The sequence below is a fragment of the Manihot esculenta genome, chromosome 2, assembly GCF_001659605.2.
Source record: "Manihot esculenta cultivar AM560-2 chromosome 2, M.esculenta_v8, whole genome shotgun sequence".
Taxonomy (NCBI): Eukaryota; Viridiplantae; Streptophyta; class Magnoliopsida; order Malpighiales; family Euphorbiaceae; genus Manihot; species Manihot esculenta.
This window is the reverse complement of record NC_035162.2, coordinates 1-19664: the sequence shown is the minus strand read 5'-3', so window position 1 is coordinate 19664 and position 19664 is coordinate 1. Positions and strand designations below refer to the sequence as shown.

Genomic DNA, 19664 nt, shown 5'->3' with positions numbered 1-19664 from the left:
TGACTTTCCTATATGTACTTGTTCGGCTCTCAAAGGACTTACCCAAGACTCAATGACAGAAATGGGCTATTGAAGTCGCCTTGGTCCAAACCTCCTGAATCAACATCAAATAATGCAATGCGCCATATTCGTGAAACTAGTGCAATCAACCTATTACATATAAACATGATGCATGAGCATGCTTTAGGCATTAGATTTCGTATATAAAAGATTAAGTTTAGTTCTACTCACCTCCTGGCAGACGCTGACTGACTCTGCAATTGCTAGCACTACTGGCCTCCTCGGTCTCTCGGGTCCGATCCTACACAGGTGGACTCGAATGAGGTGCCAAACATACTCTAAACAACTCATAAACATCTCCCCAAAAACCCTCTAAAACATCACTTAAACCTTTTAAGAAAACAACCTTGAAAAGGCTGGACAGGGCACTTTCGGCGGCACCTTCGGCGGCCGAACCCTCCCTCCAGAGACGAAACTCGGGCACTTTCGGCGGCACCTTCGGCGGCTGAATCCTTCCTTCGGCGGCCGAAAGTCTGCTTTCAAGCCAAAACTCAGCTTTCGGGGGCAAGGTTAGGCGGCCAAACCATGCATCCAAAGGCAGGTTCGGCGGCCGAAACCACCTTCGGCGGCCGAACCTGAGTTCTTCCCAGAAGGGCAGAACTCAGCTTCTCATGCATTCAAGCCTCCCAAACCTTCCAACACCCCAAAACAAACACCCAACCTTACCAAAACATGCATAAGCCCTTAACCATGCACAAAGGAGCTTAACAACTAGATTAAACTCCAAAATACACATCAAAACATACATAGATAGCTTATGACCCACATAGGCCAAAACCATCAAAACAACCCAAATCCTCACATACTCTTTTCCAATCATGCATACACTCTCCCACATGCATAACCTAGCCTAAACATTCAACATAGCATCATATAAACATACATTGGGCATAAAACCCACATAATCCTTAAACATGCCTTTCTACCCAAACTCAACCATCAAACTCTATAAAACTTACTTAAAACTCATTAAAACATAAAGAAAAGCAGAGATCTACACTAACCTCTTGAAGATCGAGGGTTGGTGTGACCCGAACCTTGGAGATGTGGAGGAAACTAGCTCCGGGGTCTCCAAGCTCCAAATCCTTGATCCAAGCTTAAAACTCTTTAAAACCAAGAATAAAACTCATGAAAACCATAGAAGATTGAAGGAAAACCTGAAATCGACCAAGGGAGGACATGAACACACCTGGGCACGAGAATGGGGAGAAACTCGCCCACTTTCGGTCTGAGAGCCTTTTATAGGCGGCCAGCTAAACCTCCTTCGGCGGCCTAACGTGCCTCCTAAACTCATGCAAGTTCGGCGGCCGAACCTGACTTTCGGCGGCCGAACCTTGGCTCGTTCAAACAAGACTTTCGGAGGCCAAAAGCACTCCCGAAGCCTTTCCATGTTCGGCGGCCGAACTTCACTTTCGGCGGCCGAACCTGGCAAATGCCTCCTTGGTCTTTCCTTTTTAAAACTCAAATCATTTTCATTTAAAACCATGAAATCATGTGAAAACATTTTAGAAAACACATTTTACCCTTCTAGAGAGATCCAACACCCTAGATTCCGCCGGAAGGCAGGAATCCCGATGCCGGATTATAGCCGGGTATTACAAAACTGGATTCTCCAGTAAGGCAGAAATTGGTTATGCTTCATACAAATCTTACCCAACTTCCCTCAAACATGCAAACCACAATTCCACAACCTGCATATACTCAAGTATAGGCACAAAGGGGTCCAAAACTAACTTAAAACCCCAACAAATATCACAACTCAACACATAAGCATACTTTGACCACAAATCAACCAAAATCTCAACTTACCCTAAACATGCATCTCTACCCATACACTCCATAAAACCTTCATAAAACATGCAAAGAAGTTCAAGATCTTCACTTACCTCTTACAAACAAGAAGATAAACGATCCCAACGTAGAGATATGGAGCAACTCACCCTCAAAGTCTCCACACTTCAAAACTTTGGGTTTTTAACTCAAAACCTTCAAAACAACATAAAACCCATCAAAACTTTGCAAGATTTGAAGAAAACATGAAGATCACCCAAGGAAGAGCATGGTCTCACCTCTGTCTGTGAAAATGGAGGAAAAGCTTATCCATTCACCGACCTAGGGCCTTTTATAGGTGGCTGGCCAGACCACCTTCGGCGGCCTAACGTGATTCCAAACTCATGCATGTTCGGCAGTCGAACTTTACCTTCGGCGGCCGAACCTGGCATTTCTTCCTTGGTGCTTTTCTTTCAAAACTCATTTCCTTTTACACTTAAAACATTAAAACATACTCAAATACTTTATAAAAACATAAATCTTACCCTTCTAGAGGATTTCGACATCCGAGATTCCACCGGAAAGTAGAATTCCGATGCCGGACTCTAGCCGGGTATTACAATAAGGATCATCTCTCCACCTTCGAAATACTGGAGAAACACAATAGGAAGTCTGCGGCAGCTTCTCTTCTTTTCTTTCTTCTTTCTTTTTTTGTGATTTTGTCCACCATGAGTGGCTAAACACCTTCTTTTCTAGTTGAAGTTGGAAAATTTCAGATTTGGGATGAATTGAGAGATTTAAAACTCCATTATTAAACTCTTATTTATTTTCAATATTTATGCAACTTGATCTTTCTATTATTATTGCTTTTCTTTTAGAATCAATTAAGGCCTATTGCTTTTAATTGCATGAGTAATATATTGTTTGAATGATTTAGGTCCGTAATTGCTTAGATTGTTTAAACTCAATTATAATCGGTTGCATAATCTAAACTTGACCACGCTGTTGGCAAGGTTAGAATTAGGTTTCTCTAAGTCTTAAGGCAGTTAACAGTTAAAAAGTAAAAAACTCTAAGGACGTTCCGTGGCAACTTGTTAACTAGTGTTTGATTAGTGAATATTTCCTAATCATACTAAAACTAAGGAGAAATTTGGATTGTGAGAAGTATCTTCCACATACTAAACTAATTTATTGAAATAAATAGGGGTATCAAAAAGATCAATGATAAATTCTAAACAAGCTGAAATAGATCTATACTTCAACTAGAATCCTTCTCCCATTGATTTACTCATTTATTTAATTACTGCTTTCTTTTACTCAGTTGTAATTCTTCAAAACAAAACCCCCTTCTTTTATTTACTTTTGTTATTTATTTGTCCAAGTCATTATTAGAAAAATTCGTAGTGTCAAATCCCTGTGGTTCGACCCTATTGCCACTATCTACAAATTATTTTGTTGATTGAAAATAGGTTTATTTTTTACGGTTTCGACAACCGCTATCAAATTTTAACAAATTTTTCATACTTTTCTTAGCATTGAATTGAGTATTTTTCTAACTAATTTTGTATTTTTGATTATATTTCATAGAAAAGCAAAAAGAGAAGAAGATTTGATAAAAAATGGTTTTAAAGCGTTGAAATTGACTTGACCAGCGATTTGGACAAACCCACCGAATGATCATACTACATAAAAGCCATGAATGGCTCAGACTCGCAAGCTGAGTTAACCATTCTCAGATAATGGATTTGACTAGCGATTTGCCTAACGATTTGCCCAAACCACTGGACAAATCAACAGTCTGCACAGAACCTGACAGTGAGCATGAAAAATTCAGATTTAAAAATTAGAAGACCAGGTCTCTTCATTAAAAGTCGCGTGACCCACGCGGTTTCTCCTCCTTCAGTGCGGCACCATATCCTCCTCAAATCAAGGAGTTCTATCCATAGAAGAGACATATTAAAGGAAGGATCCTAATTCAAAGTAAAGAAGAATTCTTATTCTCAAAACGACTTTATTAGGGTTAAGCACCTATATAAGCCCATCATTGAGGACAGTTGAAACATCTCTTCTTCAACATTGATCCTTCATCTTGAATTCTCTCTTCTCTTTGTATTTTCTTTGAAAGTCATGAGTGACTAAAATCTTTATTTCTAATTGAAGTTAGGGTGAAATTTCAGTTTATACATGAATTGTGAGATCTATATACAATTGTTTATCTTTTATTCTTCCAATATTTATGCAAATTCAGTTTTTCATATTATTATTACTTTGTTATTTGATCAATGTAGCCTATTATTCTTAATTTTAAAATAATATATTGTTAGTATGAATGCTTGAAGTCCGTAATTGCTTAGGTTACTCAACAAGTAACAATTAGTGTAATCCACTAAGAAATTGCATGATCTAACTTAAACTAACTATGCAGTTTGGTTGGTTGGTTAGAATTAAGTCTCTGTAATTCTTAAGACGGTTGACAAATAAAATCCTAAAGACATTTTTTGGGCGATTTGTTAGTTAGGGCTAATTAGTGAATATTTTTAATTAATTTAAATTTAAGGAGAGATTGATCATGTAGAGCGTTTTCCATAATTATAACTAATTTATTGGAATGAATAAAAGTATTTTTATTTCGATAATCAATTTCCAAACTGAAATGAATCTTACCCTTCAACTAGAACTTGTTTACATTTAATTATCGCTTTCTTTAATTATTTATATTTTTATTTTAACTCATCATCAAAACTTTTTTACTCTTATTATTTATTTTTCTAATTATTGTTTAAAAATTCTTAATGTCAATTTAACGTGGATTCAATTTTATTCACTCTATATATAATTCATATTTGTTGATTTTAATAGATTATTTTTTGTGGTTTCAACACCTATTAAAACAATATTCTTCAAGGCAGTAGAAAAGTTAAAACTTAAGAGAATACCTAATTTTTAGAAGTTAACAACTTGTCCAAACGCAAGTTCGTAGGTTCTCAAAATATTCTTGACATTAACACTTTCTCTAATATTACCTCCAATATTACCTCCAAGAAACAAGAAGTTATTATCTGCAAAACGAATGTGAGGAACAGTAAGAGCTCGTTTGCTACATTGAACACCATGAACACCTCTCTATATCTTCTCCTGCGAAAAAGCATTGAAAGGTCCTTAGCTTACAAAAATAAACAAGTATGGACTAAGCAGATTGCCTTGCTTGAGACCACTACTAGGATTAATCAGATCAAATTCAGAGCCATAAAATGTAATTAATAAAATACTAAATTGTCTCATACAGAGCATAATCAATCTAACCTGTTGTTCATTGAAACCCAGTTAAATCAAGATGCTCCCAAATAATTCCCTGTTTGAGATTTTGTTAAAAAAAATCATTTTAAGCACATTAATAAGGATTTGATCTCGTAATTAAGAAGCTACTAATTTGAATCCTATTGGCCTCCCATTACAGAAATTCTGCAGCTCACAATCTCATGGGTGGCCTTTGCGATCTCGTAGAGGCCCTATAATTTAAGTCTCTCTCCCAATAATCTCAATTTAATTGCAGGAAAAATCGTAGGTGGATCCAGTCCGCCATTGGTCCAAGACATATTGAGGTGGATCTCATTTATTTTTCATAGAGAGATTCACTTATTTATACCTTCAATCTGCTTTTTACTTATTTGTACCTTCAATCTGCTTAGATCCATGGTGGACCAGTTCCAGATTTTTCTTGTTAATATATACATGTTAACGCATACTAGCATATACTAGATGATTTCAATAATGTAAAGATGACTAAGCACCTAATACTATCTACTTTTATATTTGGCTAAATGCATAATTTGTCCTCTCACCTTTTTATGAAAAATCATTTTATTAAAAATTATTTTATTCCTTAACTTTAATTTTATCCTATTTGTTCATTTAATTTTTAAATTTTGAATAATTTAATCTTTATAAAATGAGAAAATATACATATTACGTCCTTTAACTTTTAATTATTAAATAGCTTAATTCATATGATGTGAAAGATTAAGTTATTTCACCATTTGAAAATTGAAATAATAAATAAGACAAAACTATAATAGAAGAAATAAAATGATTTTTTACAAAAAAAGTAAGGGTACAAATTATGCCTTTTGTTTTTATATTTTTTTATTTCAATTATAATGGTAATTAGAATTTGATATTAATTTTAGATATAACTTTAATATGATATAATTAAATTAAATTATGAATGACATTTAATAAATTGCATGAAAAAAGCAATCATAATATTCGAAATACAAATAAAACACAAAATTGAATATATCTAGATCAGAAATATGTATACTAACAACTTTATGATTCACACGTACATAGAGATTTATTTGAGATATATACATCAGCATACAGTTAATATATATAAGTACTTATAGGAACTTATTTACATTAAGAGGGATATATATACCGTCTAACAAATCATTAAAATGATGATGGAGTCTACTACAATGCATGATGGGTTCTCTGATTTCTGATTGGTTGGGCATGTAAAATAAGTTATTCACTCTGGTTCAACTAAAAATCTTCCAAGCAGTTACATCAGACAGCAGGCGTTAACGTTGTCATCGTTGAACATGTTGCTGACCTTGTCGTCTCCACGGTGAGTGACGGGGATGTTCCCATACCTTTCTCCAACGTTATAGCCATGCCTGTAGTAGTTGTAGCTTTCTTTGAATTCGTTCGTAGTATCTTTGAAATAGTGATTAGCAGATGTGAAGTACAATGGCGGATTCGGGTAGGGCCAGAATTCTGCCCTCTTTCCTGCCTTCCTCACTGCCTTTAGCACCTTATTTTGATCAACGTACCCCACCACTGTAACCTTTTCCATGTCTAAGTCTATCTCCACCGAATCAATGCCTATAAAATAAACCATTTATATTATATCATGTTATAACTCGTCTTCCCTGATCATCGTAAACAAACAACAAATATAAAAAGTTTTCACCACTCATTAATAACCAGCAACCTAAAAACACTCATGTCGTTGATTTCGAAACCTCACCTCTAAGCTTGTGAATCGCATTTTTGACAACTCTCTCACAACCACTGCAGCACATCCGGACTTTGAGATTCACAGTCTGCAATAACACATGATTTAATTTTAATAATTAGTTAGAAGATTCTGATCAACTTTATCTAAAAGCTTAATCTCTTCTCGTATATATTCCCTTATTCTTTTTGCCCTTTTGAAATGATTTATGCTTTCTGAGAGAAACAAAGGCTTGTTTTTTATGCAATGAAATTGAATCTGATTAGTGTTCTCTCACATCCTTGAATTGAAAAGTGTGAAAATTAGCAAATATATAATCCCTTCACCATTCTGTTTTTCTACCTCATTCTTATAACCATAGTATGGTACCATAATTAATTAGTTTATTGCATGCATCCTTCAACCAAGAGACAAAAATAAGACATTAATTACTTATACATGATTGAGTCACGTAATAATATACATGACAGGTGAAGGTAAGAATTTTCCAATAATATATATGAGAAGGGACAGCTCTTGGGTGATTGTTCTTGGATTTAATCGGGTTAATCTGGCTAATAGCAAGTTGAAACGAAAACTTATATAACTAGGGTGCACGAAAGTTCAATGAGAAGGGGTTGACTTACTATATAATTTGCTGAGTGAACACCCACCCACCCCCCCCAAAAAAAAAACAGAAAAGAGAGAGAGAGAGAGAGAGAGAGAGAGAGAGATGCTTGAGATGCGTGAAAACGAACCTGCAAAGCAAGTGGACGTCCCTTGGTCATGTTGTAGTTGATATTTGTGATGGCCGTATGGTCGTCCCTGAAGTTAAAGTAGCAGTAAGCAATGGCAGATGTGATAGATTTAAAAGCTCTCTTTAAGAAGGTAGCCATGGCAGTTATAGGTTGCCTTGAATATAAAGCAATATTTGAAGGAAGAAAAAGCCAGAGCCCAGACCCAGAAGATATTCCTCTGACAAGGCATTGGCATCGCTTCCTTAGTTCTAAGTTGTATTCCATGGGTAATATAACATATTCCAATCCTACTCCAAGTGAACAGTTTTCTTGTGCATAAATTCACTCTCTCAAATATATTAATTGAAAAGCTTTTACTTTCGAGATGGAATGGCATCTAAATCCTCATGTTAATGCTTGATAACGTGGCTGCTGCTGACAACCACCTGCAGGGGAATATCATTCCTTCGTTTCCATTCATATTTACACATATAGTTATATACATGTATATATATATGCTGGCTTAACTTGAGGGAGGAAAGATGGGTTCTGATGCAAAGCCAACTATATATTCTTTAAATCTTTCTTTTTCCACAAACTTTGAAAAATCATTTACCAAACTACGGGCGACATATCATTGCAATCAATACTATAATCCTATTATATATAGTCCAACACGTCCTATTGCTGGTTCTTATATGGTATTTAAAAAAAAAAACTGCAGACTGCCTGGGTATGTATTTATTTTATAGCAATTGGGCTCGAGGAATAAAAAAGTCTTCTTCGGCTCTAGAAATGTACGATACCTTGATCCAAGTAATAAATTTTCTGTTGGGAACATTATTTCTTCCCACCGTGTCTCTCCCCGCCCCCCACCCCCCTCCCCAAAAAACTAAAAAAGAAAAAAAACATCTGGAAGGTTATTTGAATGATTAAGGTGGAAGGCGGCTATTAGTTGTTCTTATTCAGAACCACCATTAAATTAAATAGTGGATTGATCACCCAAAGGATAAGAAGAACTCAAAGAAAATTAAATCGGATACAACATATATGCTTGATAATCAGTCTAAATTTATACCATTTTATCATGATTTTATTAATGTTAATTTATATTTTTTCTGCTCAATTTTATGATTTTGATATTATTTTGTAGAAATAGTATAAAAAGGTAATTTGATTAAAATACTCTTAAAACTGCCTAAAATAGGATAAAGGAGAACAAGTATGCTTGCATAATTCAAGTTGCAGCTGAAGAGGAGATAAATAAGAAAAGTACATTCAGTAGAGTAATTTGAAATTCAAATTTCAAATTTTCAAGAATCCTCTTCCTTATTGAGGAAGTCAAATCTCAATAAGATGCACATTCAAAATTCAAAATTCAGTTTGTTCAAGAAACCAAATCTCAAGAAGATGCACTTGTCTCTCAAGAATTTAAAATTCAAAATTCAAAAGAGGACATTTAAAATTTGAAATTAAAAAAAAGGCTCTACCTCATCAATAAGATTTAGGGCAACACCTCTCACCTATAAAAGGCACACAAGGAGCCGAACCTCCCTACTCTCCTTCTCACAATCGGCGCACCACTCTTCTCCAAGCCAAGGCCGCCGGCCATTCTCTCATTCTTCCTTTCTTTTATTATTTTGGTTTTGTTTCAGCCATGAGTGGCTAAAACCCTTTTTTCTAGTTGAAAATTAGGTGAAACTTTAGTTGTTTTATGGATTGGGAGATCTGAATATACATTATTTGTATTTTGTTTTTCAATATTTATGCAATTTTATATTTAATTCCATTGTTGTTTTGTAGTTTAGATCAACAGAGCCAATTGATTCTTGATTGCAAGGTAATAATTTGTTAGTTTGGATAGTTTTAAATCCGTAATTGCTTGAATTATTCAAACACAAATAACTCTTGGTGTAAAAACTAAGGAAATTGCATGATCTAACAATATCACTATACGTTTGGGTAGCTAGAATTAATATTCTCTATTTTTTAATGCAATTGATAGTTGTTAGATGCCAAAGGCTCAAAAACGTTCCTTGGCAACTTGTTAATTAGTGATTAGTTAGAGGATGTTCCCTAATTGATTTATGCTTAAGGAGGGATATGGTGGTGAGAAGCGTTTTCTATTTCCATAACTAATTTATTGAATCAAATAAAGGAATTTAAGCGTCAATGATCAATTCAAACAACTGAAATGGATCCAATTATTCAACTAGAGTTTTTCTCATATTTGAATCTTCTTTACTTTAATTATTTGCTTTACTTTATTGCTTTCAGTATTTGTTCAATTCATTAATCTCATAATTTTCCTTTTATTTTACTTTCAGTTTATTTACTTGGTCTTGATAAGAAAAATATGTAAGTATCAATTTTCTGTGGATTTGATCTTTTTGCCACTATCTACGGTTGTAAAATTGTTAATAACTAAAAAGATTATTTTTGACAGATTTCGAAAACTGCACAATCACTTGATTATTCAATTTAAATTCAATAAAGCAAAAGATAGCAAATAAAGTTCCTATATTAAAAAGAAAACAGGAAGATATAATTATAAATTAATGAAATAATTTTGAGGAGAATAATTCTGGGTGGGGAAGAATTAGTTTTCTTTATTAGGCACTTCATAGTTAATTAGTAGTAATCATGTAAAATCCACTTGCACTCCTGGTAGGCAGCGAACATCGCATAATCTAAAAAGTAAATAAAGAATAAAGAGTCTTTTGTTCTTATCCTCCTGAACAGAGGTGAGCAGTATTCGATTCAAATCGAAAAAATCGATCGAATCGAATTAATTTTAAAATTCAGTTCGATTTGATTTTTAATTTTAAAAATTTTGATTATTTCAGTTCGGTTCGATTTTGATCAGAAAAAATCAAAAAAATCAAATCGAATCGATTAGTAATAATAATATGTTATTTTCAATGATATAGAGAAATTAAATTATATTAAAATTAAAATATTTTAATTAAATTTTAAAATATTAAAAACAAAGTATAAAAAATAAAAAAAATTATTAAAAATCGAAACTGATAAAACCGAACCGAATCGAACTGAATCAGACCGGTTCGGTTCGATTCGGTTTCTGACCAAAAACGGTTTTGTTCGGTTTTTATAAATACTTAAATTTCAGTTTTCGGTTTATTCAATTCAGTTCGGTTCGGTTTTGAACCGAATCGACCGAAACCCCTACACTGAATGCTGCACGTGAGCAGCGGCCAGCAATAAGCAGAGACTGATGTTTTTTTTCCCTGAATTTTAATAAAATTTCCCTTATCGAGAGAAAACTTTTTTTTTTTCTTATATACATAAGCATCACTAATTTTCCTTTACCCTGGAACAAAATTTTAAAGCACAAGGACCTCAGGTATGAGATACATCCACATACATATTTATATATCCAAATATAGCCCCATAATTTATTAGTTTAAATATATATTTATATCCACACATATTATATATATTATTTGAGATTAACTTATTAAAATTAAATATTTAAATTTATAAAAATTACCATTATAGTTTGAGTTTGAAAAAAATTAATATTTTTTATTTAATAAATTTAAAAATTATAATAATTCAATATAAAATAATTATATCATTAATGATTTATCAAAATTTTTTTAATTAGATTAATTTTTAAAAATTTAAAATACAACAATAAAAATTTAAAGCCAAATTAGTAATATATATGATCAATTTTTAATTTTTTAAATAAACTATGGATAATATTGCTGTTTTGTATTTAATTGATATAATTTTTATAAATATAGATATTTAATAATTTATGAATCAGGGTTCAGGATTCAGGATTCAGGGTTCACGGTTCAGGGTTCAGGGTTTCGGGTTCAGGGTTTCGGGGTTCAGGTTTCAGGATTCGGGTTTCAGGGTTCGGGTTTAAGGGTTCAGGGTTCAGGGTTTCAGGGTTTCAAGGTTCAGGGTTCAGGGTTCAGGGTTCAGGGTTCAGGGTTCAGGGTTCGGGAGTTCAGGGTTCGGGGTTTCAGGGTTTTCGGGTTTCAGGGTTTTTGGGTTTCAGGGTTCGGGTTTCAGGGTTCAGGGTTCAGGGTTCAGGGTTCGGGGGTCGGGGGTCGGGGGTCGGGGGTCGAGAGTCAGGGTTCCGGGGTCGGGGTTCAGGGGTCGGGCTTTAGGGTTCAGGGTTCAGGGTTCAGGGTTCAGGGTTAGGGGTTAGGGGTCGGGGGTCAGGGGTTCAGGGGTCGGGGTTCAAGGGTCAGGTGACTCGTGATTGTCGAAGCCGATCAAAAATAACCTTTCTGGTTATCAACAATTTACAACTGCAGATAGTGGTGAAAGAATCGAATCCACAGAGAATTGAGAACTTACCTATTTTCATTATCAAGACCAATAAAATAAACTGAAACAAAAATAAACTGAAAAAGAAGAAAATTGAAAATGAGATAAACTGAAACGAGATAAAACTGAAAGAAAAATAAACGGAAAGCAAAATAAACTGAAACGAGATATAACGAGATAAAACTGAAAGAGAAATAAACGGAAAGCAAAATAAACTGAAACGAGATAAAACTGAAAATGAGATAAACTGAAAGCGGAATAAAAATAAATTGCAGTAAAAGTAAAATGGGGGGTTTGAGATTGATTTGATTAACAAACTACTGAAAGCAATTAAAATAAGCGAATAATAAAATAAAAGAAAAATAAATAATAAGAAAGCTCTAATTGAAGAATTGGATCCACTTCAGTTGTTGGGATTGATCATTGACACTTAGTTTCTTTTGATTGATTCAATAGATTAGTTATGGAGATGGAAGACACTTCTCACCACCATGTCTCTCCTTATGATTAAACCAATTAGGGAACGTCCTCTAATTAATTACTAATTAACAAATTGCCAAGGAACGTCCTTGGGCCTTAGGCATCAAACAATTGTTAATTGCATGAAGAAAGAGAGAGATCAAATCCTAACTACTCAAACGCATGAGATGTTGCTAGATCATACAATTTCCTTGGTTTTTACACCAAGTGTTCTTATGTTTGAATAATCCAAGTAATTACAGACTTAAATCACCCAAACTAACATATTATTACCTTGCAATCAAGAATCAATTGGCCATATTGATCAAAACAACAAAGCAACAATGGAATTAAGCATGAGATTGTATGAATATTGAATAACAAAAGATAAACAATGTTTGATCAAGTCTCCCAATCCATAAAACAACTAAAGCATCACCTAATCTTCAACTAGAATAAAAGATTTCAGCCTCTCATGGCTGAAACAAAAATAAAAAATAAAGAAAAGAAGAAAGGTAGAAGAAGAGATGTGAATTTCGCAGGTGTCTCCAAGGTGGTGTGTAAAAGCTGTGTGGAGGCTCCTTATGTGTCTTTTTATAGTTGAAAGTGTTACCCTAGGTCTCCTTGCTGCCCAAGAGGTGCTTGCTGCCCAAGTTGCATCTGAAAAGGAAAGAATCGCGTTTGGTGTTTCAGAAGAGGAAGGATGCGCGCCTTGGCCTTCAGAAGGCAAGTGGCGTGCGCATGGACTGCAGAAGAGGAAGGAGAGCGTGCAGTCATTAATGTGCAGAAGTGGAAAGAAATCTGTCCAGTCTTTCCTTTTTAGGTGGAGCCTTCGTTTGAATTTTGAATACTGAATGAAGAAGAGGCAAGTGCATCTCCTTGAAATCTTGCTGCCTAAATAGGAAGATTTGACTGCTGCAGTGTGTGCATATCTTTGAATGAGGAAAGAAAGATCTGCGATTTGAATTTCAAATAATCTTCTGACTGAGCTTTCCTTATTTGCTTTTGCTTCTGCACTTCCCTTATTTGAGGACTTTCCTTTTCTGAAAACTTTCCTTATTTGACACTTTCCATAATTGGCTTCACCTTCTGAATAAGGAAAGAAGAATCTGCAATTTGAATTTCAAAGAATCTGTTGATTGCGCTTTCCTTTTATGGCACTTTCTTATCAGAAAAATTTCCTTATTTAGCACTTTCCATATTTGAAAACTTTCCTTTTTGGCACTTTTTGACAGTTTTAAGAGCATTTTCTCCAGAATGTCTCTTTACACCTAATATCTGCAAAACATGATTAAAACTACAAAATTATGCAGAAAAGATGTAAATAAACATCAAGAACATCATGATAAAATGGACTAAAATATGCTCTATCAAATACCCCCACACCTTGCCTTTTGCTTGTCCTCAAGCAAATAAACATAGTCAAATAAGCTTTCTTTGCTCTAGATCCTTATTTCCATTTAAGCTCTTACTCTAGACACCTATTTTGAATCATTGCAGTGAAGAATATATGCATGAAGATTACTCACCTTCTTTCCTTGTTTCCGTTTGCTTACCATGGCTAAGATTTGTTTTACTCAAGAGAGATCATACATGCACATATTATTTGTTCATATAAGACTTTTTCTAGCTTTCAGAGTGACTTGCCCTTACCTTGAAGTACTTTATTCAGCTTTTTGCACTTTTAGTTTTGCTTGAACAAGTCACCAACCTTTTGACGTGAAGGTACATATTTGTGATACCCACCCCCAGTTACTCAGTTGGTCACCTGTCCAAGTGGCTACTAGCTCTGTTCATAGTCTTTTGACCATTGGAATAGTTTTCAATTTGTGCTTTTGAAGTCTAAGCCTTTGTGAATTTCTTTCTCTCAATGATTTGGGCAAATCAACACCAATTGCTAAATCAAGTCCTGTTAAGTTCATTCACACAATTTTCAATTCATTCCCTCTAATGAGTGTCATCAATATATTTTTCACCATGGCAAACTCAAAGATTCAATTCAAAAAGGCAATTCTCAAACATGAATACAACTCACTGCAATTGATTCAACATAAGTTTAAAGAGTCATCACATCAATGGGTCATGGAAAGAAAAACTCATCCAACATAGTTCATGAGTTTGAGTATAGCAAATCAAAACACAAACGAGAAGCTGTGGAAAAATGAAAAAAAATGAAAAAAAATCACACTCAAAATGAAAACAAAAATTCAAACTGAAAATTAAAGCAAAAATTAAAAATTCAGAAATATGCACCCCCACACCTAAATCATGCATTGTCCTCAATGTATAGGAATTATTAAAATGCAAAAGAAACTGAGTACTCCCCTGGGTGTGGTGTGCATGGTGCGATCCACTTGATCAAGGCTCAAGTAATTGGAGAAGGGAAAAGAGTCCCAACTGCATTGAGTAAAAAGTGTAGCACTCTTTTTGATTTGGTCATAGCCCATCCTATTTTTTCCATGTACTCATGAAGCAACATGATTAGCTTCTCCTCTTTCAGATGAGTGTGCCTCTAGCCCTTATGTTTGCATTTTTGAGATGATTGGGTAGAACTTTGAACATCAATTCATGTTTCTCTATGGCTAGCTGCAATTTAGTACTGAATTCAAACAAAACAAACTCTACCTTATCCGGAGGTTTGGGAAGGCATTAATCCGCATGGTCCTTTGGTTTAGGTGCTTGGGATACCATTTGATCCTTGTAAGCATGGGCTATTTGCATTGCATCCATGGCTGAATTGGTTTTAGATTGCTCCTTTTGCGCAAGATTTACCTGAAAAGGATGACTGGAAGGGGTTTCATGCGATGGAAGCTGAAAGGATGCATCTGAAAGGCTTTCATGTACTCCTTCTTGCGCAAGATTGGTCTTAAGAGGTGCGATTGGCTCCCCCTTGTTATGCGTATGGCCGCAGTCTACCTGTTGGATGCAACAGTCAGTTTCTTTCAGTTCTAGCTCTTTCTGGCTCTCTTCCCTGCAAGGATCATTGTTTAATATATCATCTTGATTTATATAAAAAACATCTTTGCTCAAATAATCTATGATATCTAAACAATCAACAGGTTCTATTTGATCAGTTTGTTTGGACAAACAGTTTTCTAGTTGTGTTTCTTCAGCAACTTGTTCATGTACTTGCGAACTTTCATCATCTTTCTCATCATCTTGAAACTCTTCCTCTCTTCTTAACATGATTGCATTCAATGATTTGTTCAATTGATCCTCTTGCTGTTGGATATTTTGCAAAGTCTTCATTATCTTATCAAGATTAGAACTTTGAGGTGTTGCTTGGGCTTGATAGTTTTGGTAGTAGTTAGCCCCTGCATAGCCATAATTCGAATGGTCTCCCCAACATGGATTGTAATTGTCAAGGTAGGGATCATGTCTTGGCTGTCCATAGAATCCTTCAAATGCATGTACTTGTTGGTCCCTTGCATAGCTTCAATTCGGATGGTCTCCCCAATATGGGTTGTATGTGTCATGGTAGGGATCATGTCTTGGTTGTTCATAGAATCCTCCATATGCATTCACTGGTTGGTCATATTCATAACGTGTAGGACATTGATCAGTTGGGTGTCCTACATATGAACAGATCCCACATGGCCTTGGTGGCTGGGATGCTTGAACTTGTTGAACTAGTCCTATGGCAAATTCTTTCATAAAAGATGTCAGTAAAGAAAAATCAGATCTACTTACCTCATCCATGATTCAGATCTGCGATGGTGACTGTGCCTTGGTGAGATGTTCGGCGGCAGAATGAGGATGAGGTTCGGCGGCCGAATGTGTTGCAGAAGGTGCTCCTGCGCAAAGGTGGTCTTCAAAATTTTTTTTTTAATTTGGTCCTGAAAGAAAAACAAATAAGTTAAATCAACTCCCCGACAACGGCGCCAATTTTTGACTCGCGGTTGTCGAAGCCGGTCAAAAATAACCTTTCTGGTTATCAACAATTTACAACTGCAGATAGTGGTGAAAGGATCGAATCCACAGGGAATTGAGAACTTACCTATTTTCCTTATCAAGACCAATAAAATAAACTGAAACAAAAATAAACTGAAAAAGAAGAAAATTAAAAATGAGATAAAACTGAAAGAAAAATAAATGGAAAGCAAAATAAACTGAAACGAGATATAATGAGATAAAACTGAAAGAGAAATAAACGGAAAGCAAAATAAACTGAAACAAGATAAAACTGAAAATGAGATAAACTGAAAGCGGAATAAAAATAAATTGCAGTAAAAGTAAAATGGGGGGTTTGAGACTGATTTGATTAACAAACTACTGAAAGCAATTAAAATAAGCGAATAATAAAATAAAAGAAAAATAAATAATAAGAAAGCTCTAGTTGAAGATTTGGATTCACTTCAGTTGTTGGGATTGATCATTGACACTTAGTTTCTTTTGATTGATTCAATAGATTAGTTATGGAGATGGAAGACGCTTCTCACCACCATGTCTCTCCTTATGATTAAACCAATTAGGGAACGTCCTCTAATTAATTACTAATTAACAAATTGCCAAGGAACGTCCTTGGGCCTTAGGTATCAAACAATTGTTAATTGCATGAAGAAAGAGAGAGATCAAATCCTAACTACTCAAACGCATGAGATGTTGCTAGATCATACAATTTCCTTGGTTTTTACACCAAGTGTTCTTATGTTTGAATAATCCAAGCAATTACAGACTTAAATCACCCAAACTAACATATTATTACCTTGCAATCAAGAATCAATTGGCCATATTGATCAAAACAATAAAGCAACAATGGAATTAAGCATGAGATTGTATGAATATTGAATAACAAAAGATAAACAATGTTTGATCAAGTCTTCCAATCCATAAAACAACTAAAGCATCGCCTAATCTTCAATTAGAATAAAAGATTTCAGCCTCTCATGGCTGAAACAAAAATAAAAAATAAAGAAAAGAAGAAAGGTAGAAGAAGAGATGTGAATTTCGTAGGTGTCTCCAAGGTGGTGTGTAAAAGCTGTGTGGAGGCTCCTTATGTGTCTTTTTATAGTTGAAAGTGTTACCCTAGGTCTCCTTGCTGTCCAAGAGGTTGCCCAAGAGGTGCTTGCAGCCCAAGTTGCATCTGAAAAGGAAAGAATCGTGTTTGGTGTTTCAGAAGAGGAAGGATGTGCGCCTTGGCCTTCAGAAGGCAAGTGGCGCGCGCATGGACTGCAGAAGAGGAAGGAGAGCGTGCAGTCATTAATGTGCAGAAGTGGAAAGAAATCTGTCCAGTCTTTCCTTTTTAGGTGGAGCCTTCGTTTGAATTTTGAATACTGAATGAAGAAGAGGCAAGTGCATCACCTTGAAATCTTGCTGCCTAAATAGAAAGATTTGACTGCTGCAGTGTGTGCATATCTTTGAATGAGGAAAGAAAGATCTGCGATTTGAATTTCAAATAATCTTCTGACTGAGCTTTCCTTATTTGCTTTTGCTTCTGCACTTCTCTTATTTGAGGACTTTCTTTTTCTGAAAACTTTCCTTATTTGACACTTTCCATAATTGGCTTCACCTTCTGAATAAGGAAAGAAGAATATGCAATTTGAATTTCAAAGAATCTATTGATTGCGCTTTCCTTTTCTGACACTTTCCTTATCAGAAAACTTTCCTTATTTAGCACTTTCCATATTTGAAAACGTTCCTTTTTTGGCACTTTTTGGCAGTTTTAAGAGCATTTTCTCCAGAATGTCTCTTTACACCTAATATCTGCAAAACATGATTAAATTCACAAAATTAGGCAGAAAAGATGTAAATTGACATCAAGAACATCATGATAAAATGGACTAAAATATGCTCTATCATCAGGGTTAGGGGTTCAAGGTTCAGGGTTCAGGTGTAACGACCCGAAAATCGGACCGCTACCGGCGCTATGATTCAGATCGGCATAAGGCCGCCGGGACCTGTAGTAAACCTATCATACATCCTGTATACCTATTAAATCCTATACATGATCAAACATATACATAAAACATTAAACTTTTTCTTTCATTTACCAAGCTTAACCTGTGCATGCACAAATTCATAAACATAAAACCCCACACTGGAGCCCTCATCAAATGCTCCAATGGGGCAACATATCATACATTAAGCTTGACTTACATAAACATCAATAAAACATTTCATTAAATGATCATGTACCAAAAAGGGATTAACATACTCAAGGGCCAAGCACAATTCTATCCTCAATACAATTCTTTACATTACATTACATTACATTACTATACTTTACATTACAATGTCTTTCTCATGTCCACAGCTAGCTATTACATAAAACATGACTTTACTCTTGTTGACTTCCTGATATATCCCGTACCTGCAAACCTAGGGGATTAAGGGAATAAGTTGAGCTACTAGAGCCCAGTGAGCAGAATAGTAAAATATTATATTTAAAATTCATGCTTTCATGAAATGCATCACATCACAAACAAATGACATTAAGGATGGACTTGTCACCAATAGCCCTCTACACATTCCAATAGTGCCAGGGGCATAGCATGGGCCTCACTGGTCTTTCTCTTACATAACATAACATAACATTCCAATATGCCAGGGGCGTAGCATGGGCCTCACTAGTCTTTCTCTTACATTGTACCAGGGGCGTAGAATGGGCCTCACTGGTCTTACATACCATACCATATCATATCATATCATGTCATCATACGAGGGCTAATGGATCATTCAACACCCATCCACATCAACATTATATTATGCAATGAAACATATTCGTGAATTCTAGCGCAAACAACCTAATATATCATATGGCATTCGTAATGCATAAACATACTCTAAATTTATTTACTTTGAAATGTAAAGATCCATTCTACTCACCTCATGCTAGCTCTTAAAAGACACTGAACCAGCTATCTCACTGCTGGAGTCCTCGGTTCCTTAGGTCTGAACCTACACAGGTTGTTTAGGGTTTAGGGTTTAGGGTTTAGGGTTTAGGGTTTAGGGTTTAGGGTTTAGGGTTTAGGGTTTAGGGTTTAGGGTTTAGGGTTTAGGGTTTAGGGTTTAGGGTTTAGGGTTTAGGGTTTAGGGTTTAGGGTTTTAGGGGTTTTCAGGGTTAGTGGGTTGGTTCAGGGTTCAGTTGGTTAGGGTTAGGGTTTTAGGGTTTTCAGGGGTTTGTTTTAGGGTTAGGGTTTAGTGGGTTGGGTTTCAGGGTTCAGGGTTCGTAGGTTTCAGGGTGTTCAGGGTTTAGGGTTCAGGGAGGTTTAGGGTTTTTAGGGGTTTTCAGGGTTCCAGGGTTTAGGGTTCAGGGTGGGTTTTTAGGGTTTTAGGGTTTTAGGTAAGGTTTCAGGGTTTGGTATTCAGGGTTTAGCGGTTCAATTCTCTCT

General features: G+C 35.3%; 1 protein-coding gene across 1 annotated transcript; it reads right to left on the bottom strand.

The window, feature by feature from the left end:
* Positions 1 to 6130: 6130 nt before the first annotated feature.
* LOC110609933 (heavy metal-associated isoprenylated plant protein 30) lies at positions 6131 to 7866 on the bottom strand. The gene is made up of 3 exons (XM_021749776.2): positions 7588 to 7866; positions 6863 to 6938; positions 6131 to 6717 (listed from the first exon to the last, which is right to left on the bottom strand). Exons 1-3 carry the CDS (start codon positions 7849 to 7851, stop codon positions 6395 to 6397), a joined length of 663 nt encoding a protein of 220 aa, XP_021605468.2. The 5' UTR covers positions 7852 to 7866; the 3' UTR covers positions 6131 to 6394.
* Between the last annotated feature and the right edge of the window lie 11798 nt (positions 7867 to 19664).

Coding starts and splice junctions, on each gene's coding strand:
- LOC110609933 (XM_021749776.2), bottom strand. CDS start 7,851: ATGGAATACAACTTAGAACTAAGGAAGCGATGCCAATGCCTTGTCAGA. Junction 6,939..7,587: donor GACGTCCACTTGCTTTGCAG/GTTCGTTTTCAC, acceptor GTGTTATTGCAG/ACTGTGAATCTCAAAGTCCG. Junction 6,718..6,862: donor TGCGATTCACAAGCTTAGAG/GTGAGGTTTCGA, acceptor TTTATTTTATAG/GCATTGATTCGGTGGAGATA.